The sequence below is a fragment of the Aquila chrysaetos genome, chromosome 12 (assembly GCF_900496995.4).
Source record: "Aquila chrysaetos chrysaetos chromosome 12, bAquChr1.4, whole genome shotgun sequence".
Taxonomy (NCBI): Eukaryota; Metazoa; Chordata; class Aves; order Accipitriformes; family Accipitridae; genus Aquila; species Aquila chrysaetos.
Window position 1 is genome coordinate 42,964,063 of NC_044015.1, and position 26,852 is coordinate 42,990,914.

The 26,852-nt window shown below is 38.7% G+C and overlaps 1 protein-coding gene across 1 annotated transcript in view; it reads left to right on the forward strand.

Moving 5' to 3' along the window:
* TNNI3K (TNNI3 interacting kinase) overlaps positions 1–26,852 on the forward strand; it is a 97,016-nt gene that overhangs the window by 5,514 nt on the left and 64,650 nt on the right. The window contains exons 3-11 of the mRNA XM_030032290.1: positions 1,078–1,163; positions 2,730–2,827; positions 4,472–4,582; positions 15,201–15,299; positions 16,787–16,925; positions 23,673–23,817; positions 23,909–24,013; positions 24,680–24,774; positions 25,404–25,553. Coding sequence (XP_029888150.1) covers positions 1,078–1,163; positions 2,730–2,827; positions 4,472–4,582; positions 15,201–15,299; positions 16,787–16,925; positions 23,673–23,817; positions 23,909–24,013; positions 24,680–24,774; positions 25,404–25,553 — 1,028 coding nt within the window. The remainder of the gene's footprint in view (positions 1–1,077; positions 1,164–2,729; positions 2,828–4,471; positions 4,583–15,200; positions 15,300–16,786; positions 16,926–23,672; positions 23,818–23,908; positions 24,014–24,679; positions 24,775–25,403; positions 25,554–26,852) is intronic.

Sequence of the window (26,852 nt, forward strand, 5' to 3'; positions counted from 1 at the left end):
AAGTGACATTTAGTTGTCTGAGAATTTTAAGTGCAAACATGCCTTTCCTTAGTAGGATGTAAGTACAAACTGTATATTTTGATTGTTTATATCAAAACTAGAAATACCTGACTACAAGTCAATGAGAAGTGAAAATGAGGATCTATAAATTATTTTAAAATTCTATTTTAATATATCACATAGCAGTGCAATAAACCAAAGCAGAAAAACAGCACTATAAAACCACAGCAGTCTGCTGAACGTTACAGGGTCCATGTTCCTTCTGATGCCTTAAAGTAATGGTCAGTAATGGGTGTTCTGAGCAAGGTGAGAGTCCTGTCCTGGCATGGCTTCCACCCCGGCTCGCTCCAGCCCCTCCTGTCCTGTCCTCTCAGATCTCATTCAAGACTCACAAATCTTCTTAGGACTTAGTGTGCCATTAGAACTGCAAATCCTCAGCCAGAAATGTAACGTCTGGGAAGACTACTTCACTCCTCAAAATGCTTTAGAAATGTTTTTCCTTTAGTCATTGCCAAATTTTTGTCTGAGCTTTGGTTACCTTCATTCCATGTATGTGCTTCTGTAGTGTTTTCATATAAATGTTTCCATGTATTGATGCTATGGTGTTTCTGCGATCTTACTGGGGGAACATAAACTTGCATTCTGAAAGTTATTCTGGTTATTCTTTTTACTTAGCTTGTTTACCTCTAGTTCTGTGCATGTCCTGCTAATCATTTTAGAACAAATACACAGAGTTTTAAAATACTTCTTAGTTATTATTGCATCAATAAAGAAACTGGTTTTGTATGGATTGTTTATATTTCTAAAGAGTACTCCCTCTTTTTATATCTAATTTAGCTGAATTTCGAATGCATAGACTGCGACCAAATAGCAGGATTTTTCAGAAAGCAATAAATCTGGATTACTCACTTGATATCAGTGAAGTATTTCTACATTTATAGAGTATAAACTGGGTATAAATTTAGCCCTGTGTCTCAAAAAAATTACATGGAGATTTCTCCATTAAATTTTTTCCAAATCAAAGAAACTGTGCTAAAGGATGAAAACAGTAATCATCTGCACAATCTCTTTTTTCAGCTCTGATGAAGCCTTCTGCAAAGTCAATTTAAATTATCGCACAGAAAATGGGCTCTCTCTCCTTCATTTATGTTGCATGTGTGGGGGTATGTATTTGAAATATGATGTTCTTTAAACATTTTATTTACATGGCTACTGATTTGTTCTGTCTGATGACCATCAGGAAGATTATCTTTTCAATGAATTTCTTTCTGTGTTGTCCTTGTTGACAGTTGGATCAGCATCTATAAGCATTACTCTAAACTATTGCCAAGGGGGTTGAATCAAGTTACACAGAACCCCATTATAGCTGACTTCAGTCCAAGAAAAGTTTTCGTTGGTAACATAGCATGTTTTACTACAGGTGTTCAACTAATTCAAAATTACTTGCTATATGCATTAGCTAATCAATCCATACTCATCATATAGTATTGTTCTACATTTCTGTATTCTATACATGATGTATACTTCAGGATAGGGACCTACTTTTAGCAATACTTTGCCATACATGCAACACCTATTTTTGTAGTACAATGGAAATACCTGTATTTTATTTCACAGTGATTAAAAGAAGAATAACTCAAATGCTTTAGTGAAAAATATCAGCTGATAGGATTTTTGCAGGTAGCAAATCAGAATGCATAAGAAAAGAGTGCAATATGTCCTCTGGGATGTTCATAAAAACCCACTAATGGTGGAATTTTCCACTCCGATCCACATTGCTGCTCTGTTATCAACATAGTGAGTCATTAGTTCATGCACACACTTTGCACTTGTTGTACAATTTTCAGCAGAAATTGGCTGAGAGGCAAAGAGAATTTTACCCCAAGGTTTCAGCTCTGCAAAGTACTTACAAATAACATGCATAAACGACTTGCTCAATCTTAGTTAGATGCAATCATGAAGGAGGACCTGGTCCTGCACTGCTGAAAAACGACTGGATCTTTACTCTTAATTTCAGAGAGTGCAAGATCATATCCAAAGATGACATCAGTACCTAGCAGTGTTAGAGCGATTGGTGGGATTGCTGAGAGGAAGTTTAAGAAACCATACAATGTTAATTAATTAGGTACGGTATGTGAACACTTGAAGGAGGGACAGAAGCTATTAGATCTGACATTGTCCTTGATTACTGTCATAAGTATTCAGAAGGCAGATGCATTTTTGAGATCATCACTGTGCATCAGAAAGGTAGGAGTAAAGCTGCTTGCCCATGCTGACATTCATTAGCATCCCTCAAAACTACTGTCCCTGTAATAATGTTGTGCAGAGTGGGGGGTGCAGTGCTTCCGTTCTGAAAGGACAAAAGAGTTAAGTGTCTGAGAAACCAGAGATTCTGGAAGCATCTGCTCATTTATGGAGTGCTTTGCAGCATGGTCTGGATGTTAAAAAAGGAGTTTGCTTCTTTAGAAGTTCAACTATTCTTAACAAATCCTTATTAAAGTGTGAACAAACAGTGAGCCAGTACGTGGCCAGATCTGCAGCTGTCCCAGTGGATCAGGATATGGTGCCAATTCCATTTGGAGGTTTCATGAGATACATTTTATGGCTTGCCTCAGGTCATCAGATGAGCTACCTATTTCTCTTTGCTTTCAAACTCACACAGAAGTTTCTTACTTCATCTGCACATTCTTTTCTGTAACTTACTTTGGTTTCCAATTTTCATCCTAAAGGTAACAAATCACATATTAGAACTCTTATGCTAAAAGGATTACGCCCATCCAGATTAACAAGAAATGGATTTACAGCTCTGCACTTGGCAGCTTATAAGGTAAATTCTTTAGAATATAAGTGATGAAAAGAGATCAGAACTGAGCAGTTTATTTGTCTGAACTATCTAGTTGAACTCTCTAGTTGCTACTTCTGGTGAAAATACAAATTTCACATTTACAGTGCATAGGAAAATGACCTATAAAGAGCCCATACACAGGAAATCAGCATGTGCTTTTGCAGTGTCATCCATGAGGATATGATATCATTTTGGAAATATTGATTAAATCATGCAATGCAACTCAAGATAGAGGAGTGTTCTTTTTTTATAGCTATTAATAGAAACAATCTCAAAGGATTTTGTTTTATAATTTCTCTCTTTTTTCCTTCTTTTTTGTTGTTCCTCCTCAAGTTCCACATTCAATATTAATTTTCTTCACTATTGTATTTATCTTTTAAGACTCAACAATAACAGTAGCAAGGAATAAAGTGGACAAAGGCAGCATTTTCCCAAAGAATTTTTATGATTCTTATTTTGAGATGGAGCATCTTAGAAATTTAATCCATGTATAGAGTAGCTGCAAAGGCACTTAGCTTTTTAGAGGGCACTCAGATCAAATGTAGGAGTTTATATTCTAGACTGTAATGTTCAACCCTTATATGACCCATAGGTGTACAAGGTCATAACAGCCTCTTTCTTCTGCCAAGCTCTCATGGCAGATACCATTCTGATTTGCTGTATGTTCAAAGCCGATAGAAGGTTATGGAGGTTGGCACCTGTGTGCCACTTTTGATCCATTTGATTCATTCTTGCCCTTCTTGTAGTGTCCACTTCAAAGAGGCAGAGAACAATGAGGAAATTTGGAGCTTTTAGCATCTCTTTCGCCCTTGAGTTGTGTGCATTTCTTCTTAGGAAACAACAAAAATGAATCAGAGAAGGCTCATCTCTGGGCTGGGTGATGATGGAAGGCAGATCCCCAAGAAGGGAAAGTTATGATAGCTCTAGTTGGTGCAGTTAGAACAAGTGATGGCGAGAAAGATGGCCTGGGTTCTCCTGTGAGTTCTGTCACTGCCCCCAAACAAATAATTTCACTTCTCTGTGTTTAATTTCACTATTTGTAAAGCAGAATTTATTAACAGTCATATTGCCTGGGCATTATGACTCTTAATGTGTTTCTCAAGTTTATTTTTATTACTGTTGTTCGATAGTGCCCATTGCTGTTGTTATACCTGGAAGAAGTCATAGCAAAAATTGTGTGCATGACAGGACAGAAGTGAAATGATATGAAAAATAAGCTCACAGTTCAGCATGTGGTATACATGCTATATATTTACCCTGGGAATTCCTCAGGTGCCCTTCTTCTGTGTTAAGTACTGTAACGTTTTGACATGTAAAACAGTTTGTGTGAGCACTTAATAATGGCTTGGAGACTGAGAGATCTTTAAAGACATCATAAAATCAGAATAGAGAACTTTTTTAAAGATACAGGCTTTAGTATAGCAAAAGAGAGACTTCTGGTGCCTGGGACAAATCTTCCCTCCACTCCTTTCCTTGCACTCTTGTGCTCCTGGGGTCATGGTCAGTCCCTTTACTCAGCAGTGTAATAGCTGGGGAGGCCTAAACATACATAGCTTTCTGGCTTCCTGCCCGCAACTGTTAGTGCTGTGTCCCAGAAATAACGTGTTTTAAATGTATGCCTTTTAGGACAATGCAGAACTGTTAACAGCACTGCTGCATGGTGGAGCCGACATTCAGCAAGTCGGGTATGGAGCTCTGACAGCCCTTCACATTGCCACAATTGCTGGCCATCATAAGGTACATTTCTCCTTTTCTGTACAGGAAATTATATAAGTGAGTGCTAATAGTAGCAGGTCATTTTATTTTAGATTGATACCATTCAAAACCAAACTCGGAACTGGGTAAGTACAGCTGAATTTTATTTAATTTTTTGTACACATTTGTGCATATATTTTTACATTGAACAAACAACATAGATCTGTTTGTACATCTCTTACCTTTATATAAATGTCTTTAAATTCTTGGCAATAAATGGCACTGTTTTCTAAATATCAGAAGAGTTAACCAATAGATACATGATCAAACACACCCACTCATACATGTCAGGAACCCGGTTATAGAGTGAGGCTTCCAAACACTGTCTTTATGAGTGTGAAGAAAGCACAGTAAAAGAGTTTTATTTCCTCTTCTAGGTGTCACGGGCTTTGTGATTTTTCACTTCAGAAAGGGACAGAGTTTTCTCAGTTTAGAGCTATTTTATACTTCGGATTAGTGCAGAGAGAACTGTTGTCAGGGTAAGTCTAGCGTGAATCTCAAACATCCATATTGATAAGTCTCCTATGGGTTGGAGACTTATCACTATGGGGAGCAGAGGAAGGAAGAGAGCGATGAGATTCCCTAGATGCCTATAATCAGGCCCTTCCCTTTCTAGACATACTGTCAGTCATGAATCTGTTTTCTTATCATTTACCACCTCAGTTCAGTCATTTCACACATCATCTCATTTCTGTCACCGTGGCAACAGCTCACTCAGTGTAATTTATTTATTTTTTTAATCTCTTAAAGTACTGGGTGTGCAAAATTACCTTGGTAATGAAGGGTTTATGACTGTAAACGTACTCATGAATTCAGGTACTTTGCTTTTTATCTCCTTTGGGTCCATTAAGCAAGCAAAGATTTTGTCCTCTGCTTGAGTAAAAGTTTTAACTTATACAGAGTGCTGGACTAATTTATGGAGACAGAAACATCAGAATTCTTTAAAGAGAGAAAATCAGAAAAAAAAAGAAAGAAAAAATAACTAAGTTCAGAAAATGAAGTATAGGTGATATTAATACTTGCCTTTACACTGTGAATTTAGTTGTGCATCCTAGACTTACAAATTAGCTTCAAGTGTAAGAGTTTGGCTGGATGACTAGAACAAAGCATGTGTGTAGTTTTCAACAAAAAAGAAGAACCTCTGTATATACATGGCAAGAAAGAATACATGTTTTATGAACTCCCAAGTTACGGCAGTCACTGAGCTTATTGATGTAAAGCAAGCCATCTCTTCTGCTACATTTTCAGTCACCCAACTTAGACATACACACACACAAATCATTTACTATGCATATATAAATAGTTGCATAATTATATATTGAAAGAGAGAATAGACACTATTTTTCAAGCAGGCAGTTTTGGGGGGGGAATTGTTAACTCTTTAGAAATTTTCTATACTATCTCAAGAAATCTGCTAACATTTAAATACCTGGTCTGAGAAACTGTTAGGCTAGCCACTGAAGTGCAGCTGAGGAAAGGCCATACTTCTTCATTTATGCAGTTTAGATTTTCTTTAACTTATTGTTTCTGTTTAGTCTGAAGAAATTATCAGATCTCTGGGTCAGTAACAATATGCTAGGTTTTCTATTTTACTTAGGCTTTCAAAGATGCCAATAGATCCCGGATCTATCCAGGTAGATGCTGGAATTTGCAGTCAGGATTTTAATTTCCAGTTAAGTTAATTACATATCTGAATTACTTTGAAGCTTTTGAAAATTGCACCAGGCACTCTTTGCAAATTTTTGCACTTAATACCTTTGAGTATTTCACCTTGTGCATTAGCTGCACACAGTTAAAGACAGTACCTAACATCACAGTAGTCATTGCAGGGCTCAAAATTCTGTGGAGTCTATGGACACTGGTGCAAATAATGATACCAACAGTAAAGTAGTCACTGGGAGAAACAAGCCACACTTGGCAAATACAGCTCTGAATAGGCTGCATACCAGCACTTGTGCAAGTGGAAGTAAGAACTGTATAACCTTAGTAGATTTTCTAGTATAGCTTGGCTGCAAAAGGCTGCCTAATGGTGAGAGTGAAGGAGGCAGAGATTTACTGGAGCAACAATTTTAGCACTAGTTGGTGTAATGAGTACATAGTAAGTCCCATGATGGGGACAAGTTGTGTCAATGAAAAGGTCCCCCGATTTCTAATGGAAATATATGCTGTGCTGTTTCACCCTCTTAAGGGCTATATACGTAGCCTATATGTATATGTACATATGTGTGTGTGTATGTATACTTTGTCTGCTGGGGACCTTCCCCAGGCTTGTGGGCCACCAGGGGCAACCGAGGATACTGGTGAATTTACCTTTACATTGCAGCCTCCAAAATGGTTCCAAAATGATTTAAATCCAACAGGTATGTTTGCGCTTCTTGTTAAAGACAGGATGCATAAAGACACAGTTGGTGACAACCTTGCATCGTCTAGAGAGTCTGTGGGTGTGAAGAAGGTTAAGCTGAAAGAAGGTTAAAACAATTTACGGGTGGTCACACCAAGGAACTCAATTAAAAAGCTGTTAACCTTCAATGTTTCAGTCAGCAACTCCAACAGTGATCAGGGGACAAATCAATCTGTAGCATCTGTTTAAGCCGGTGAGCGAGGAAGCATGCTAGCACAGCAAGCTAACCGTTTCTGTTCTGAAGGTCAGCTCTCCAGGTGGAAGAACGAGGCTCCTCGGAATGTCCACCCACACCACAAGCAAGGCCAAGAGCGAGCGGGGATGGGGCTGCTTGTGTTGTAGCGTTACATCCCTGAGCTCACAGGGCATCGTGTCATTCCCCTCAAGTACACATACAGCTCTTTTTATTAGCTTAATGGGCATCCTCCCTTGTGTATCCTATTACTAAAAAACAGATGAGGAACCACCATATCTAATTGTTCTGTGCAAGAATTGTAATGGAGATATTAACCAGAGTCTTCATTCTTTAATGATCTTTTTCACTTTTATGGAGTATGTATTTAATGTTTCCTCTGTGGGAAATACAAAGTATTCTTCTCTGCCTTGGGGTTTCAAGTAATTTTTAAAATGTCTGGGCCTTGTCCTGCAAATGTCAAAGGAAGGCCTGCTATTTGTCTCATGTCTTTAGCTTCTACAGAGGTTATTGAAAAATAAGGGTGCGCAGAATCCTACAAGGATAAGACCATTAACTTGATAAGAAATAACTTATTGTGAATGGTTTTGAAAAGCCCGTTATTTCTTCCTTGGGAATGATCAGATCTTTATCATCAGAAGTGTTCTCCATAAATGGAGCAGGACTCTATATAACTCATTTGGTTCATATGCTGGTCTGGGGACTGCAGATTCATAGTCCAAGTGCAAGCTTTTTCTTTCCTTCTTTATACAGCTTTGAAATTTCAGTCAGCTTAGAAGCTCCTCTGCTGGATTAAATAGCTTATTTTGCCCACAATGTCATTAATATTCAGGGAAATATTGAATAATTTTTTCACCCCCACTAAAAAATAGAATAAATTTAAGGAAGAGAAAATAGATTTTTGGTCATCTTCCTAATTCCAATAAGACAAATAATTATTTATACCATTAAATAAATAAATAGCAGAGGTATACACACCAGTCTATCCAACATAGTCTTTTACTACAGAAGAGGACTGACTAAGAAAGATAGAACTGGGGAAAAAAATTGCTTTGTTCCCCATTTCCCTGAAGAGTCAGTCTATGGCTTTCGCTCCATCACCACACCTGAAACCACTAGAGTAGTCAGTTCTCTAAAATGAGGGTACTGAAGGCCATCAGCATCAATGGGATGTTCTAACTCATTTGAGGCAGTGTGGTGTATAAATATTTCATGTGCTCTACAACTTAGTGCTGCATTTTACTTCACCAAAACTATTCTGTTTGCTTATTTTATCTATTAATGGGAATTGCAGTTCTCAATGGGAAGAATGAAAAATTAATGAAAAATTATAAAACAAGCTGACGACTGTATTATAAACATCACCAAATAAGTTTAATAAATCTCTCATTAGGTCTGCTATTTTGAAAACATTAAACGTTTCCAGCCCAGGGAGGTCATTGCTAAATAAATAATGCATGTGCCTCATACACATTTATGTGTTGTCCAGTATTACCGCGTTGGAAACCAGTATCATTGCCTATTTCATTTGGTAAATTAAAGTTGTCATTCTGAGATTACGACATATACAGATGTGTGAACTGGACTGAGGGTTGCAGGCAAGATGAACTAGTGCTACTTAATTTTTGCAATCTGAACACCTGAGAATGTGAAGTGTGAATGTGTTTGTAGTAAGGACCTGTTGGGGAAAAGGGAGTTAGTCCCGTCTTATAGATTTTCTACACTAATAAATCCCTTTTCATTTACAAGTCATATGTTACATCAGCATGTTTGTCACTTCCTGTCTTCAGTGGAATTTTACTAGTAATAGCAGTATGTTCAAATAATTTAAGAAGCCTTGAAAAATTAAATTTATGTGAGCCTATTTAAATGGTTCACAAAGTCCCTGTTTCCTTCTTTCATTCCCTGCATTTTATGCTAGTGCTGCATCTTCTCAGCCCTTTGTTTTATCTGACACCAATTTTTCAGACCTTTTCAGAATCATTCTAGAACCAGGAATGCAGAAATGGTATTCACACGGCATCAATATACTTGATTACACAAATGGCAAGATAATGAGGAATTACAGATCTTCAGCATTTGCCTCTGTCTGAGGATCCGACCAGTGACGAAGAGGACTGGAACTCACGAGTTTTGGATTCAATAGCTATTTTTAATAGCTACCAACAAACTGCCCAGATTAAATGAAGCAAAGGAAGCCTTTTACAACTGATGAATGGGAGCACAAGGTGTCTGGCAAACACCAGTGAAAAAGCATTGAGTTGTGGCTCAGTAAAGGAGCTTACATTCACCTGATGATGCTAAGTTGTCTGAAAACAGTGACAAACTTTGACAACACTTTTCTCCAGCTGAGCTTTCTCCAGCTGAGCTTTCTCCCCAAGAATGTCCTGTGCAGCAAATTTATGTGTGACCTGTTTTTAAGCTAGAAGTTGAAGTAAATGTCACATTTTAAAACTATGACATTGTTAAATTTACAGCTATCTCTTTGACCAGAACAGTTATCTTTTAGGAATATTGCACAAAAACATTTAAAATATTCTGTGTCTAGCATCTACCAGTGTTGGCAAAATATTAAAAAAATCCCATTCTTTGGCTACCCTGTAGCAACAGCAATCCTGGAGAGAGTATTATATTTCAAGACACCAGTACCTGCATCTTTAATGATTTATCTGTGACCTGTGTTTCATCTGATTGGAACAGCTAAGATAAAAGAACATGCAAAAGCTTATTGCTGGTCTGATGTCTGTCCTCATGTCTTACAGAAAAGCATATATTAAATATTTCAGTAGACTTTTTCCTAAGAAAGACAATTAATTGTACATTCATCAGCAAGTTGTATTTAAAACATTCGGAACCCCTTTTAGCAGTTTCTTAATTCAGTCTGATAGAGTTTGTTCTAAAATTCTTACAAATACATGGAGAGTTAGGAATTGTAATAATTTAATGGAAAGACACTTTGCAGGACATGACTGATCATATCTACATTTGGTAAATTGGAGGGAATTAGGCAAATGCTTGCCACTAATCATATTTTTATTTTAATAGATTAACTAATAAAGGAACTCTGAAAATCACATTAGATTCTTTAGATATTTTAGTGTAAGGCCGTACAGAGGCTAGCACTGGTGCAAAGACCTTAATTGTTGAAGTTGTCTTCTCATTTAAATTTTACCTTCTAAAAAGTCAATAATCGTTGATCTTATTTTCTTAGAGGATTTCTTATCCCTTGCCCTTGTCCAAAAGACAAAGTCCTTATGTAGTCTGTCTTATGTTTTATTTTGTTGATTCCTTCTAACCTTCAGAGTAGCTTAATTAATTGTCTTTGAAGTGAACATAATTGACTTCAATGTTCAAAGAGCTTCTGAATAAACCTTTCATAAGAGAATTTTAAGAAAAATTACAAAGTAAGAGTATTGTTCGAGGTGTTCAAAGTATTGTTTTGAATTAAAAATCGGTTATGCAAGGAAAAGGGGAGCAGTTGTTTCCCTCATTCTCCTGCCCGGGCCGCTGCGAGCCCAGCCTGGGAAGCTGCCGGCCACCTTTGTGGCCAGGCTGCCCAGCTGGCTGATGCTCAGCCTGCTGTCGACCAGGGTCCCGATGTCCTTCCCAGCAGAGCTGCTCCCCGGCCAGGCTGTCTGCAGCCTGTGCTGTCGCAGTAGAGGATTTTGTGTTTGTTGTTGCCGAACTTCGTATGGGTCACGGTCCATTCCTCCAGCCCATCTGGGTCCCTCTGGATGGCAGCCCCACCCTCATGTGTACTGAGGACATGATTTGATGTCCACTGCTAACATGACGAGAGTGCGTGCCATTGCTGCCTCCAGGACCATTGCTAAAGGTGTTAAAAAGGACAGGTCCCAGTATAGGCCCCTGTAGTACTCAACTTGATACTAGCCTCAAGGCAGAGTACAGCTTTTTAACTGCTACCCTCCAAGCCCCATCATCTAACCACTTTTTCACCCACCTAGTTTAGCACCCACCCAGACCGTAAGATCTCAGCTTTGCTACAAGAATATTTGGGACACAGTGTTGGAAGACCATGCTGAAGCCAAAGTAAATGGCATCCACTGTTCTCCCCTCACCCAAAAATCCAGTCATTCTATCACAGAGGACAACCAGGTTGGTCAGGCGAGGCTTACCCTTGGTAAATCTGTGCTGACTGCACCCAGTCACACTGAGGCATTGAGAAGTGCTTTCCCTGCAGCTTGAAAATTTCCCCTAGGTTACAAGCTGCACCTTTAGTCATAGCTTGTCTCCTGAGAATAAAAATCTTTTTTTGGTCTTTCTGTAAGAATTTAAAGCTCTTTTTGCATCAGAAATTTTCCCCTTACTTTCTGAAGTAATTTTATCTTTACACATGACTCCAGCGTACCCACCTACTTGTAATGCCTATGACAATTTTCAGTGTTTTCTAAGATTCCTTTCTTCTTTCTTAGAAAGATAGCTTGTCTGTGAAGCTATCAAGATTGTCTCTGCACCCCTCTCATCATTTACAGTTGAGTGGAGTTTGCTTAATATGACTCACAAAATTCTTTTTATCAGGAGATCACAAAGTAGCTAGCATGGTTGCCGTTTCTACAGCCTGGAAAAATATGTCAAAATTCATCTGGTTTTATATTTATCATCAGAGGTGGATCCACATTGCTCAACACAGTTTTTTTCATCTTGAAGATCCACCTTGAAGCTTGAAGATGAATCTAAACTTTGAATTCCAGTTTCCAAAGAGATTAAGGAGAATCGGAGTTGTGGGCACATCCCTGAGTGTGTTATAGCCTCACAGTTGCATGCCTAAATTAAAACCAAACTGATCCAAAGAAGTTTCAATCATAGTCTTGTAAAAGCTACAGGTCCAAACATCTCTTTTCAGAGCCAACAGCTACAACTTCAGTTTTATGATAGTAGTTTGCTGAAAAATGTCTGAGATAAATCACTCGAAAGCCACCAAGCCATTAAATCACAGACTAACTGGCTCTGTGTTCCCCACCTCTGGTCCACCAAGCTACTAGTATACTGAAAATTGCCTGGACATGGGATGCACAACGGCAGGAGTTGGTTGTATTAACCAACCAGTAACTGGGCGTGTTCTTTTTCTACTACCCGAACACATTAACACTCATTCAGTAAGTGCATGTGCTAAGGCTGTTACTGAGCTGCTCTTCAGCAGCCATAAAGGTAGGCAGCTTCTCTAAAGACCTCAGGGGATCTTTCATAGGATTTTCTTTATGGACTCAAACTCTTCTTCAAGATCCATAGCAAAAGGATGCACAGCAAAAGGATGTCAACACACATGAGATTTAGCAAGGGAAATTCTGACTATATATAAAGGGGGTGAGGGGATCACAATGAGAGTGGTGCAGCACTGAAAGCTTTCCAGGGAGGATGCAGAACCTCCATCCTTGGAAGTAATCAAAATTCAACTGGAAAAGGCCCTTAGCAACCTGATCTTTGAAATTAGTCCTTGCTTTTGTCAGGAGAGTGGACTAGACAACTCCAGAGGACCCTTCCAACCTAAATCATTCAATGACTCATTCTCCCTGTTTCTTTTAAATGTGAACTGTACTTTCCCTGGGGGCTGACCAGCTGGAAGGCAGCTTTGCAGAAATGGACCTAGGAGTCCTGGTTGACAAGAAGTTGAATATGAACTAGCAGTGTGCCCCTGCAGTAAGAGACATCCTGGGCTGCGTTAGGAAGAGCGCTGCCGTCAGGCTGAGGGAGGTGATCATTCCCCTCTGTTCAGCACTGATGAGGTGGCACCTGGAGCACTGGGGTCCCAGAGAAGAGAGACATGGACATACTGGAGTGAGTCCAGCAAAGGACTATGAAGACGGTTCATGGATTGGAGCATCTGACATACAAGGAGAAGCTGACAGAGCTGGGATTGTTCAGCGTGGAGCAGAGAAGGCTCTGGGGGGATCTTATCAATGTGTACAAATACCTGAGCAGGAAAAGTAAAGAAGGAGCCAGACTCTTCTCAGAGGTGCCCAGTGACAGGATGGATGGCAATGAGCACAAACTGAAATCCAGTAAATTCTATTTAAACAGAAAAAAAAAGGCTTTTTTACTGTGAGTAAAAGTGCTCAAACACTGGAACAGGTTTCCAGGAAGGTTGTGGAGCCTCCATCTTTAGATGCTGGACAATATTCAAAACCTGACGACACGACCCTGAGAGACCTGCTCAAGGGGACGCTGCTTTATGTGGGGGCATTGGACTGGACAATCTCCAGAGCTCCCTTTCAACCTCAAAGGTTATGTGATGCTGTATTATCCGCGGAGTCTGGCTATGGCTGCTTGGGATGCTGTTCATCCCCAGGACTGCCTTTATTCAGGAGTCCTCTCACTCCTGCCAGCTCCCACCTTCTCGCTTGCCACATGCTCAGAACTCACATGTCTCTGGAGCATCACCACAGCAGCCAAAGACATGCATCAGCATTTGTGGGGCTTATTTGTGATCTAACTCTCAGACAAAGCTCACTGCTTATCCCATTCACATCAGAATTGCACCTGTCCCTGCCTAGTATGCTCCCAGGATACTTCTAGCTTCCAGAAAATAATATCAGGCACAGATGTCCAACATTCCCCATCATTTGTACTCAGAGAGGTGCTGAAGAATAATTCCATAGGGACACAGCAATCCTCACCTCCTCCAGCCTGTTTTCAACACAAGGGCTTAGTCCTTGCAACGCTTAGGTGCCTCCTGTAATGTGCTGGACCTGTTGAAGCCCTTGGGTTCTGAAGAGACAGAACTGGCCCTGCAGTGCTGCTGCCAGGGGAGGCTTACAGCTGATACCATGGTGAAATGGTTAAAACTAATGGGAAATAGACACGCTTGAATATGTCAGGGAATGGACCTTACCCAGAAAATGTATTCAGGCAGTCATATAGAAGAAAATTATTTTAATTTAAATTGTGTAAAAAAATCATTTCTGTACACTAATGTTGCTTGGTAACAGGTTTTTGTTCTCTGAGTACTTGAGAATGACAAGGATTTAAATGACTGGCCCCATTGTAGCATGTGTGAAATGATTTGGTGGTCTCAGCTTAGATAGCAGTTGGCAGAAATAGGCAATATCACAGCTAGCATTAACTGGCATTATCAGCGGAAGTTTCACTGGGGAGGTACGGGTATCAATAGCGTAGCATAGAAGCTGGCCGTTTCCCCTATTTTGTCATTTCTTCTGACTGCCAGGGAGGTGTCTCCCAGTTGCTCACTGTACTGTGGGTGATTCACAGTCCAGCATCTTTCATCACCATTAGACTCAAAAATTAACATTCATCAAATTGATATGTAGAACTACTCAAATAATCTGTGGTACAAGCCCCTTAGCGTGCCTGAAGACTCCCTTGTGCTTCAAAAAAAATTAGCAGCCCTTAGGCTTCAATATATAATCCAAAGTGGTTTCATTCAGACTTCTATTTTGACAGTTATTCAGAAAGTCAACGTTTGATAATTTGTAGCTGTCCAGGAAAACATTGGCCTCCTGAAAAAACAAAAAAGTGGAAATTTGAAAGAAAATAGCCCCAAAGGGCTATATCTTCTAAAATACAAAGAAATCTTTACACACTGAGGGAATTATGCTTGAGGATTTACCTTCACACATTTACATTTAAAAGGATCTTTCATTTTGTTGTTTGTTTTTTTTTTTTTACTTCCTAAAACTCTGATATGTTTACTGCTCGCTGTTCATAATCGTTAAAATAAAATTAAAGGTTATTCTGAGAAAATCTGGACAGTCACTTCTGTGCCTCCTACTTCATAAATCAGTCTCTTTACTGGCAAACAGATTTTCAGGCTTATTTATAAAGCATCAGTGACATTCAGTGTTCAGTTAAAGTACTGTAAGTTAATCACTTTCACATGTGGTACACAGTTCTTCACATTTATAGCTTACTTGTTTGGGGCTTTTTGCTTTTTTCTAAGCTGGTGCTGTAAGGTTTCAAAATCTTGTTTCACTGGCTGACCACATATATATACTGCTTCTAATTGGAATTTTCTGTTTGTTTCCTTCTAGGCTGTTGATATTCTTTTGCAGCATGGAGCTTATGTGAATGTTCAGGATGCAGTTTTTTTCACCCCATTGCATATTGCTGCATATTATGGCCATGAAGAGGTAACTAAAGGGGGGAATTTCAGAAAGCTGAGAAGTGGAACACCGAGGCAACTGTAGGTTTCATGTTAGATATTTTTGCTTTGCATTCCAGAGAGTCCTACTATGAAAAGGCCTCATATACTGAAGTTACACTTCTAAGTCAATCTCTGATTGCTCTAAGAGTCTGAATATCAACAGGAAAATTCTACACTTTAATTGTCAGTGCTAGACCCTACCAAAAATCGGTGTTTTCCCCTCTAGACCTCTTGAAACAAATGATTGCCTAGCTAGCTTTGATAACCTATAAACAGACTTGGACCCAGAGGCATATTTCATTTGATGTTTATTCATCCCACATTTCAGAGATTGCATAAGGAATGCAAGTATACTTTCTTAAACCTGTCCAAGGAAGTGAACATCGCTTCCTATTAATGATTAAATGGCAATTCTATTGGTTTTCCTCGGAATTCACAAACTAAATTGTGTCCACTTTTAAGTTAATGGAAAAAATGATCATTTAGAGAGCAGGATTTTCCATGAGGTACTGTGCACATGACAAGTCCAACTGTGCTTGCTTCATTCATACAGATCACAGACTTATTGAAACATAATCTGAAGTTCTGACCAAAGCTGACATTGAACCTCCCAATTCTCTTTCTTTTACTAAAGTATAATTGACATATAGTTAATCTAGAAGTCCAGTCATTTGCCCTGAATAGCCCTTTTATATGAAATGTAATAATGGGTGTATTTTGGCTTATGCAAGTCATTTCCTATACCTTTCTTTGGCTAATAGCATGTATTCTGGGATATTTTCAAGTATCAAAGGATGACCTCTAGATAGAGTGTATTTTTCATTCCAGTGACATGTTACTTTGAGTGTATTGAGGAGTTGTTGTAGGAAAGGCTTTTGAAAGAACAGAGTCCAGATGCACAGATGACTGAAAATGCTCTACTTCTGTGGCTGAGTGACAGCAAGGGTGTGAACCATGCATGTGTTCCTGAGATGCTTCTTTTCATATATATGTGCCTCATCATCCAGCAACATTAAGAAAATTCTTGCATGTTGGGCTGAGAGATTAGTTTGCTTATTTGCCACAAGCCACTTCTGAACAAATAGTCACAGTCTTGTGAAATTATGCTAAAAGCTCATATGGTGCTCTTGTGATAAGGCACACTGATCAGAAAGGAAGCTAAGGCTCTGGCATTTGTGGACTTTCAGGGCATTTGCTTTATTATGCTGACTGGTCAGTTAAACAAATACATGTGTCTTGTGTCTAGCGTTTTACCACACGTAACATTTTAGAGAATGAATGAGCACTTGCTTTTGAGAATTTTAATATTTTTATAGATATGTAACTTAAAAACTAGTTTTCTGTTGAATCTCCTCTCCCTGTTTTATTAAAGAGATGCCCATTTACAGCATTACCTAATGCAATATTCTACCTGATTCTGTCAAAAGATTTATTTTCATGTGGTATTTTAATTATCCTTACTGAAATATTTAGGTAACCCACCTCTTACTAAAGTTTGGAGCTGACGTGAATGCAAGTGGTGAAGTTGGAGACAGACCTCTCCATTTGGCTTCTGCCAAAGGTTTTCTCAACATTACAAAGCTCTTGATGGAAGAGGGAAGCAAAGCTGATGGTAAGAAAAGATATTTTAAAAAATCAACTTTAACATTGTATTTTATAGACAGAGTCGGGCCTTGAATCTTGAATTTAGCTTCCTAACATGTACTCTGTGTGTGCTTGTGCATCATCTTTGGGCACTTGAAATAAAAAATAGCAGTTGGAGAGTTTTCTTCACTTCTTAAGTATGGTTTGTCATCTCATGTACATTCTGTTTCCATTAAGAAGTTAGAGGTGAAAAACAGCAGCAGAAAACAAAATTAATATACAGAGGTAGCTTACTATTGAGACATTCATCCAATCAGAGAACACATGACTGTGTGGTATGTATCTCCAATCAAAATTACTTAAATGCGTAGTGAACTCCTAGTGAATGAGATACAGATGAAGGATTTTAAGTCAAAATTATGCAGCAAGTAATTTAAAATAATTCAGATGAGAAACTGAAATGGTTCACAAACAATTCCACAGAAAACTGTATCTTTTTAGCACATGCTTTATTATGCTTCAGAAGCTTCATACACTTCATTGTGCAACATTTTCCATAAGATAAAGTATGTGTGTGAGAGACATAGTGAGTTGGACAGATACAAAAGTCTATTAGCATGCTTTTGGTATTCTGTGAAAGTTAGGAATCTGTGCATTCTTTTTACAGGTGATCTCACACTGATGCCAGTAAAACTGTAACATTACAGTTCAGTGCTGTACATTTTGCATGTGCCGCAATTTAAAATATTTTCCATTGTAATTAATATTAGCATGCAACTAGTAGTACTGCTGAATTCCTATGCTTGCTCTTTTGTTCCCTCTCCCTATGCTGTTTCAGTAATGTAGAAGGCACAAAACATACCACACTCCAGCCTTATTTTTCCATCGCTGTGACACTTAGATCATAGGCATGTGCATACACTCTTGTGGTCACATCCTACAGAGTCTTATAAATGTTAAAACTTAGAGGTCAAATTTTATGCATATTATGACTATTAATGCAGAGATTCTTACATACCAAACAACATTAAAATTATTCGGAAATTAATTTCTTATCCTCAGAATAAGATAAAGAAAAGTTTTTTGAAAAGGAACAGTACATTACTTGCAAAAGTACTGCTCTTTAATACATCTTTGGACTACACCATTATTCTTTTTAACTTATATCCACAATATACAAGGCAAAATCTCAGTCCCCTTGAAGTCTAGGGCAAAACTTCCATTAATTTCAATGGGATTAGGATTTTGCCTAAGCATATTACAATTTGATCATGGAAAGGCAGAACTGGAAAAACAAGAAACAAACAAAGCATTTGCTGCAAGAATCCTGCATGTTATAGAAAGAACAATAAGTTATCAAAGTTCTTCAGCTGCTGCTCCTCGATCTAGTATCCTATTTGATGTCTGGTTCCAGTCTATGCACACAGCTATTCATGAACTAAAAACAATAGAGCATAACAGGGGAAGGTTAAAAAGGGATGCTGTATAGCCACAGTTGAAAAGCATGTTAAATTGCCAGGCTCAGTTCTTTCCTAATCTCACCTGGTCCAATACCCCACTGACACCTCTTAGTTGACTTCAGGAGAGGACACTCAAGTGGTCATTTTGCACAAGTTCTGTGTTCTCAAGCCTACAGTCTTTGGTGCTGACTCTGTAAAGCACTGTCATTCCTTAATAATTGTAAGAGCAGGGACAAGGGCCCTTGAGGCTTCGTCTTTGCTCAGCATGCCCAGCACTGCCAAAAGCAGCAGCATTCATGTACCCCTGTTCCTACTCTGCTAGCGGCACAAAGACTGTGTTTCTCCCCAATTTCCTCTTCTTTGCTAGATTTTAAAAGTACAAATTTGCCATATTTTCTGTGAGTCTTGCCTACACTACACACATCCTACTCACACAGTAAAAAAAGCGTGGAGGGAAACAGCATGACTCAGGTTTGTAAGTACGTTTTTTCAAGAGTGAGCTCTTGATGTTTCAGTCTCAATGTGCATGCACTGAACTGATATAATTATAATAAAGAGGGGGAAAAGAAGAGACGTTTACTCACCATAACAAGGCAGTAGGAGGTTCACTATCACTTAGATAGTTTATTCCAAAAGGAAAAGAATCTGGGACACCACTTCAGATTCTTTTCTTTAAAATCAGAATCTTCAGCATTGGAAAAAGGAGACTGGAAGTGGGAAGTCTTTTATTCACAAAGTGGCACACTTTGAAACTTGGTATAAATACAGCAGTGGAGGAACAACTCTTAAATGCCTAGGAATGAAAGTAATTGGTGAAATAACCTGAAGAAATTTTGGCAGTATTCTGTGCAGACCAGTAATTGGTGTCATAAATGTGAACTATTTCTTTTAATATAACCTGACTCATTGATCAGCTCCAAGGCCGTGGCAACTGAAGAAAAACAGTGACCACTGAATCAGACTGAAAAGGTCAGAATACTGCTGAAATATAGCAACATTTGCAGTCTAACAATAGCCAAAGTTCTTCTTCAACCCAACCACAATATATGAGAAAAACATAAAAGAAATATACTGTCCATGTATATATCATCACTGTTGTGGGAACATTTTCAGCTAACGGTCACAAGAGCATTCCAGACGCCTTTAAAAGGCCTTGAACAGAATAAACAAGAAGACAAAAATAAGAAAGATACCAATTAGAAAAACACAGGTGCACATTCCACGATAAAGAGAACTTGGCACAAACAACCTCAATTCGGCAGTTTATCTTGACCAATTAGACTGAGATAAGTCTCGTATGTTTAGTTAGTATGACCAATTATATTTTATGTTTATGCGCGTGTGCAGTGTTGATGCAGCCAATCATTGATGCAACTGGACGCGTGGACAGTGCATGAATAGTGTGTGTAACCAATGGGAGCTAGCTGGACATGAAGAGGGGGAGATGTAGGGTACACCGTTCGGAAGATCTCGCGATGTCACGGAAAGGTAGAAGGCTAGTCGTCGCCTCCCTATGATGTATCAGTGATCCCACCTACTGTTGTTAGTATAAAAGGAATTAACTGCACAATAAAGGGCGGAGTTTGGCACTTACACCATGTGTGCTATCTGTCTCTTCCCTGGTCCGGGCTGACCAGTGATCTAATCGCGGCACCTTGATATGTAGCACTGCTACACATCACAAATGTTCATATTTTACATATGCATGTATATAACACCAGTATGTTACAAGTACAGTTGGTTCTCCAGATGCTAATCTCATAACTTGTTTTAACATAAACACTGTAGCGAAGGTCTAAGTAAATTCTGTGTATTTTCGGAAATCACATAAGGTCTTTCAAGCACATTTCTTGAGGTATTGATCAGATTCCTTTAAGCTCCAAATTCTTTTTGAGATCATTAATATATCTCAAAGACCAGCATGCCATTACAAGCTGCTATCACTTAAAGTGCCTTAACTATCTTGAGATTCTTACAAACTGATTTAGCATGGAATTTCTCATTTCTGTTTTTAACAACTTCTATTTCCTTCTTTCTTTTTTCACGCCTTTCAAACTCCTAGAGATTTTTTTTGCATTACTGAGTCAATATGATTGCTATCAACTTGAATTATTTATTCTATCAGGAAATTCAGTTTTATATTTTAGAGTATCCAAGTGGTATCATGGGGGTACAAAGTATCACTTCATAATTTTTGATTCATTCTTGTAATCTGGTAGATTTTTTCTAGCATAATTGTAATAAACAAAACAAAGAGAAGGGTTTTTTCTTCAAGTAAAGTAGAAAAGGATGTTCATTACAATGAGAAACCATCAGTATTCCTAAATAGCCATTCTCCTTCCTCATTTGACAGAACTCCTTTTGTCTCTTTCTTGCTTTTCTTGTACCTTCACTATACTCACATCCACACCTGACTTTTCTCTATACAGTTTCTAAGAATGAATATTCAGCAACACACGTTAGATCCAGATGACTTGCTGGTTTTAGCAGTTGCTTGGTTAAGGTCTTGACCTTGAGAGGCGTGTTGTCAAGCTGCTGGGCCCTTTAGGTAATCCAAGGGGTACATGTTTGGGTCTCAGGAGGGCTGACTTCTGAACCAAAGTCGAAGTCATCTGATTATTTGTTGTTTCGCAGTTTCACCTGCCACTTACATGAAGCAAGGTAAACTGGATCATTGAAAACAGAGCTGTGGTTTTTGCCTGTTGTTATCGGCTGGCCTGATTGTACGGCCACGCTTCTGCTGGTGTCCCAACACTCCAGCAGAAAAAGGAATGGGCAAATGAAAGGTGTGTTTTTTTTAAAAAGTAGTGGTAATTTAGAATTGTCAGTATGTTCCACTCTTTTTTTATGTTCCATTTCTATGAAATCAGGGAGGGCCTGGAAATAATTGCTTCTCAAATGCTTGAATGTAGAGGTAGGACTTCTAATGTAGCTGTTTACATGACTTCTAAAACTGTTCCTTTCAAAATGAAAAAAAATCATATTTAAAAAACTGTTTTATAGTCTGATGGGGTAGCTAAGAAACAGAATATCTACAAACTTAGAGAACCAATTGGTGGCCAGGAAATAAACATTTCCCTTGCTTCACATAAGCTAAATGCTATTTTTTATTATTCTTCAAACTGGTAGTTCTGGAGGTTTCTTTCAGGGGCCATGTGATATTAAATATATTCTTTTGTCTTTATAATTCCCATGGTCTTTTAATAAAATTTGTTTGCTTTCAGGACTACTGAGCTGCCTAGAGTTGCAGGTCCTCTTTTCTCAAGTATCTTTGAAAATCACTGTCACCTCTGCCAAATACAATCAATTTTAAATTTAAAAACAGAGTCTGATATTAAAAATCCAGGCACATTCAATCACGTTTCTCTGAATATTAAACAGTTATCACTCACTGGGACTTGGGCAATTTCCCTTTTTTTTTAAAACAGACTTGCACTGGCTTTTTTTCATCCTTTTACTTACTGTAATGGTTTCACCTGTGACTTTCTACCTGAGTAATGTCTCAGTCCTAAGAATAATTTCTACAGTACTCCATTTTGTTCCAGACAAGAACTTAGCATTTGCTCATTTTTACTGTTTACTTGTAAGGCAAACTCAACTTTTAGACTCTGACTGCCATGACAGTTGTACTACCTATCCTTGATTTAATATAAAAATACTTTAAAATCTCAATTTGAAGAACTCTCCTGTACTCTTCTTTAGTAATTCCTGAATCAATATGATGTACTTTTTTGCCATAACTCTCTTCTAAAGTGTTTTTGACTGATTTTGGTTTGTTTTGACTCTGAACTTCTCCTTCTTTGTAAGACAATATTCCAGTTTACCTGTCGTATTTAATTTAGAAATCAAAAAGCTGTCAATTAGAACAAAAACCGTCATCCCATGTTGTAGTTATATTTGCCTTCCAGAGGCAAAGGAAATGGCTTGCAAGTATTTGACATCATTTCCAACTGCATAAACAAAGGAAAAGATGTATGTTTCCCTCCTTGCTCCACCTTACACTTTGTTGTATTGTAGAAGCTCATGGCCCTGAGGCCCCTGATGTCCTTCGGGCCATTCTGTGGGTACATATTCTAAAACACTGACATTTATTATTATAAAACTTTGACATTTATTCCCCTCTTATTTATTGCACTTCAAAATGAATCTGTGTCTGGTACCGCATCATAATAAAAAATAAAGGCTAACATGTCACACAAATCTATAAAGTGAAGAATTATTTTAGAATAGAGGAATAAAACAGTTTACTTTTCTTTACTCCTTTTAATGTAAGACTGCTGGGAAGGTTTAAAACCTTCAGAAAGGTTTTAAAGCAGGGATTTATTTTAATTTTCATTGTTCTTTATACTTACAGAAAATCAAGAGAAGACAGAACCTCAGAATGTGTTTGGTTTACCCTCTGTCCCAACAGGGCTCAGCTATAGGAAAGAATTGTTCCCAAGAGATGTTTGTCAAAGCTGTGCTTAAAAGCCTGTGTAGAACAAGTCTGGACATCTCTAATGGACAAATTATTCCTTAGTAGTCTATTAATTTCTTGTAAACTGTCTCAAAGATCTGGTGCTAGACTGAATTAAGAATTAAATATTGCACAAAGTAGACTGGATTTAAGCAAATATGAGCAAAATGAAAACACTGGAAATCCAGACATTTGAATGAATTCTCCTCTTCCTTTCTTGCCTTTTATGCATTTATATTTTGACAGTGACCATGAAAAATATATCCTTATTGCGTCTCCTTTATTTTTTTTACATTTCTTTTTTGTCACTGTATAACTATATCAAGAATCCTTGATCCTGGTACTCAAGGAAGCTAACATAAACCTTAAAACCAACCTTTCCTAACAGCAACAATGAAGCATGTTTCTTCCTAGTATTTGTAATTAGCAGCTATAGTTCCATGCATTTGGAGTAAGTCAGTGGATTGCTTTCTTACATAAATTAACTATGTATCTTACTTTTGCTTCACATTGTAATATACTGACAGCAGTTGTTCTGTCTAAGGGTCATATATAACTCTTGATTCATTCATGGAAAGCTACATCAAAACATTCAATATATCTGCTACTGGAAGAAAGCAATTATACCCTAAGTCCAAAAAAATCATCTTGACAGTGTACTACAGATGACGCTGAGTAATGTAGTTTTGATATATGAAAGCTCACAGAAATTTCAATTTTAAAGAAATCGGACCATACGTATTTTAGCATGAGGTTTCAAAACACACAGGCACAACATGTAAAGCTTTACTAAATATCAAAAACAAGCTGTGTTAAGCATAAAATACTTTCTTTGGTCTCTTTCTGGGTCAAATGGTAGTGAATGCTCAGGACAATGAAGATCACGTTCCTCTACACTTCTGCTGTCGATTTGGACACCATGAAATCGTAAAGTTCTTACTGCAGAGCAGCTTCGAAGTTCAGCCCCATGTGGTGAATATCTATGGAGACACACCTTTACATCTGTGAGTCACACGGAGAAGCTCTGTTTTACATGGTTTGGGCCTAATTAGAAAGCTGGTGTTGTTAACAACTCTTTACTGACTTCATCTTCAGTGCGTGTTACAATGGAAAGTTTGAAGTTGTCAAGGAAATAATTCAGCTCTCAGGAACAGAAAGTCTCACTAAAGAAAATATATTCAGTGAAACAGCTTTCCACAGGTGAGATGTTTAAAATGCCATTATCAATAAAATTCCACTTATACATGCATGCAATACAACACCCGAAATAACAGATGTCTTACCAACAGCCAGATGAGGAACAAAGAAAGCAGCGAGCTTGACATGGACGTGAAGTTTGGATCTTGAGATACAGGAGAGGACATGGAGTAAGAGGTAGAACCAGACAGTGAATGGGGGGAGAGAGCAAGAAAGAGAGAGAAATGTAGGAAAGGCATCAGGTTTGTCAACATCTGGACAAATAACGGTTTCTTGTTCTGTCCAGTTTGGGAGCTGAGCTTAGAGCCTGTTCTGCCTAGAAACCTGCTGGAGTCTAGATATTCTAAATTAGAAACAAGGTGAGAGAACACAGTTTGATCATGATGCTATGAGTTTGGAAAGTGTTATTTAAGAGGGACTTTGCAAAATAGACTGTATTAATTTTGCATAGCTGTCCAAAATTAATTTATACAACTATAATTAGAATGTTCCTGAAACAATGGAAATGAACATGCTTTAATGGATTAATCATGCATTTGGACATTTCTAAAGATCCTTTATTCTATTACTACATTTTTATCTCTGTGTAATTCTTTTTAAATTTCTGGCTACCCAAAGCATTTGTCCTTTTATGGACTATAGCATTCACTTTTCTCTTTATTTTTGCAGTGCTTGCACCTATGGAAAGAACATAGAACTTGTAAAATTTCTTCTTGACCAGAATGTTGTAAGCATCAATCACCAGGGAAGAGATGGACATACAGGTAACATCATCATCCTTATTGTCTGTGAGTGCATATACTGGCACCAAAAAATGTGGAAGCCATACACAATCAGGATTTCCAGGGTAATTCCCATGGTAATTTGATGATCAGCATCCCATTACCTTTCAGGCAGATCTCAACTCTTTTGAAATATGTTTTCAGGCAGGCATAGAAGTGATAAGAGTTCAGTGAGGATGTCAGGTTCATTAGCTCATATATGAGCAACAAAACCTGATGTAAACCGATTCTCCCATAGTTAGGCTTCTAAGTAGTTTTAAGAATTGGGCCCATGTATTATTCTGCTAGGGACTAGGCACGTAGGATATAGTGTCTGAAGGGCTGCACACCTCCACATCCCTGATACAGGCAATGAAAAAAAGAGCCGCCTTTGTTTCTACTTGCTTTTCCTCACATACAAATTTGTTAAATGTGATTTGCAGGTGGTGGAATAAATGCTGACATGTTGTGTAGCAGGCAATAGATTGGTTCTTGCAGCATTAATATTTTATTTTCACCTGTTGCCTCAGGTATTTTTGATAATATATTCCTTTATCGAGGAAATCAATTTGCTGCAAGTCCTATTATGATGTTCTGACAGTTGTGCTTACCACGCTTCTCTGATGTTCTAGGATTACACTGTGCTTGCTACCATGGTCATATTCGACTTGTACAGTTCTTACTGGATAATGGAGCTGATATGAATCTGGTAGCTTGTGATCCCAGCAGGTCCAGTGGAGAAAAGGATGAGCAGACCTGTTTGATGTGGGCTTATGAGAAAGGTATTTCAATTTTCTAGTTTCCGCTACAAAAATCCACAGGAACATTACAGGAAGGAGAGAACAGCACAGGAAGGAGATAACACTACAAAATAACCCCTCAGTCCCTGTGGGGGACTAAGTGCTCTCACTACCTGCTTTCCAGTTCCTGGCACGAAGGGTTATAAAAACCAGCACTTTTATTTATCTTCTCTCTCTGTTTAACTCTGTTAAACATCAGTTTAATTCAACACAAACTCAAGTACAGGAGTATTTATGTGCTGCTAAAATAGAAAACATACAGCCTGTTCAGAAAAGACTGTTTCTCCCTCTGCTATGTGCATGAGCTTTAATTTTATTACTGAAAGAGGCATTACAAGGAGCGATGATTCGGAGTCAGTAATCTTAAATTCTTGCAAATATGGATCAAAGCAAGGCATTTTCCATGGTTCCTGTTATACTGTCCTACAGGTACAGCAATGTGTCAGTTTTCTGTCCTGTTTTTGACTCCATGACTTCAGGGACATTCCGCCCTCCTCCAAAAGCATTGCAGTACCATTTATTATGAAAATGACTGTAATATAGTAAAAATATGGATTTCAAAGGCCTTTCAAAAAACTGATACTAGCAAAATACTCTGTATGAAACTACTGAGGGAAAACTCATCTTTGCAAGGTTTAGAAAAGAATTTTTAATATTGCCAAGCAGAACTTTGTGCATCAAACATCTGACAGAGTGAGCACGTTGTGCACACACCGCTCTGTTCTGGTTCCTTGCAAAGGAGAATGATGAGTATAGCAAGTGTCCACAGCAATATGGCGTACAAATTTTGTCCGGTTGTCGTGGTTTCAGCCCAGCCGGTAACAAAGCACCGGGCAGCCGCTCGCCCACTGCCACCTCCCCGGCCCAGCCACGGCGGGACGAGGAGAAAACGGGAAGAAAAGCTCGTGGGGCGAGACAAGGACAGGGAGGGATCACTCCCCACTTACGGTCACGGGCAACAGACAGGCTCAGCTCGGGGAAGAAGCAAAACCAGCCTCATTTACTACAAATCAAAACCGAACGAGGCTACTGGGAAGTAAACCCCGACCCGCGAAGCCCTTCCCCGCCGCCCGCCCTCCTTCCCGCCTCAAGCCCGCTCCCGCTTCTCTCTCCCTCCTCCCCCCGGCGGCGGGCAATGGCGGTTGGGGTCCGCTCACCACACGTCGTCTCTGCCGCTCCTTCCTCCTCAGGGGGAGGACCCCTCACTCGTCCCCCCTCGCGGGAGACAGTCCTCCGCCAACTTCTCCGGCGTGGGCTCCTCTCTCCCCGGGCTGCAGGTGG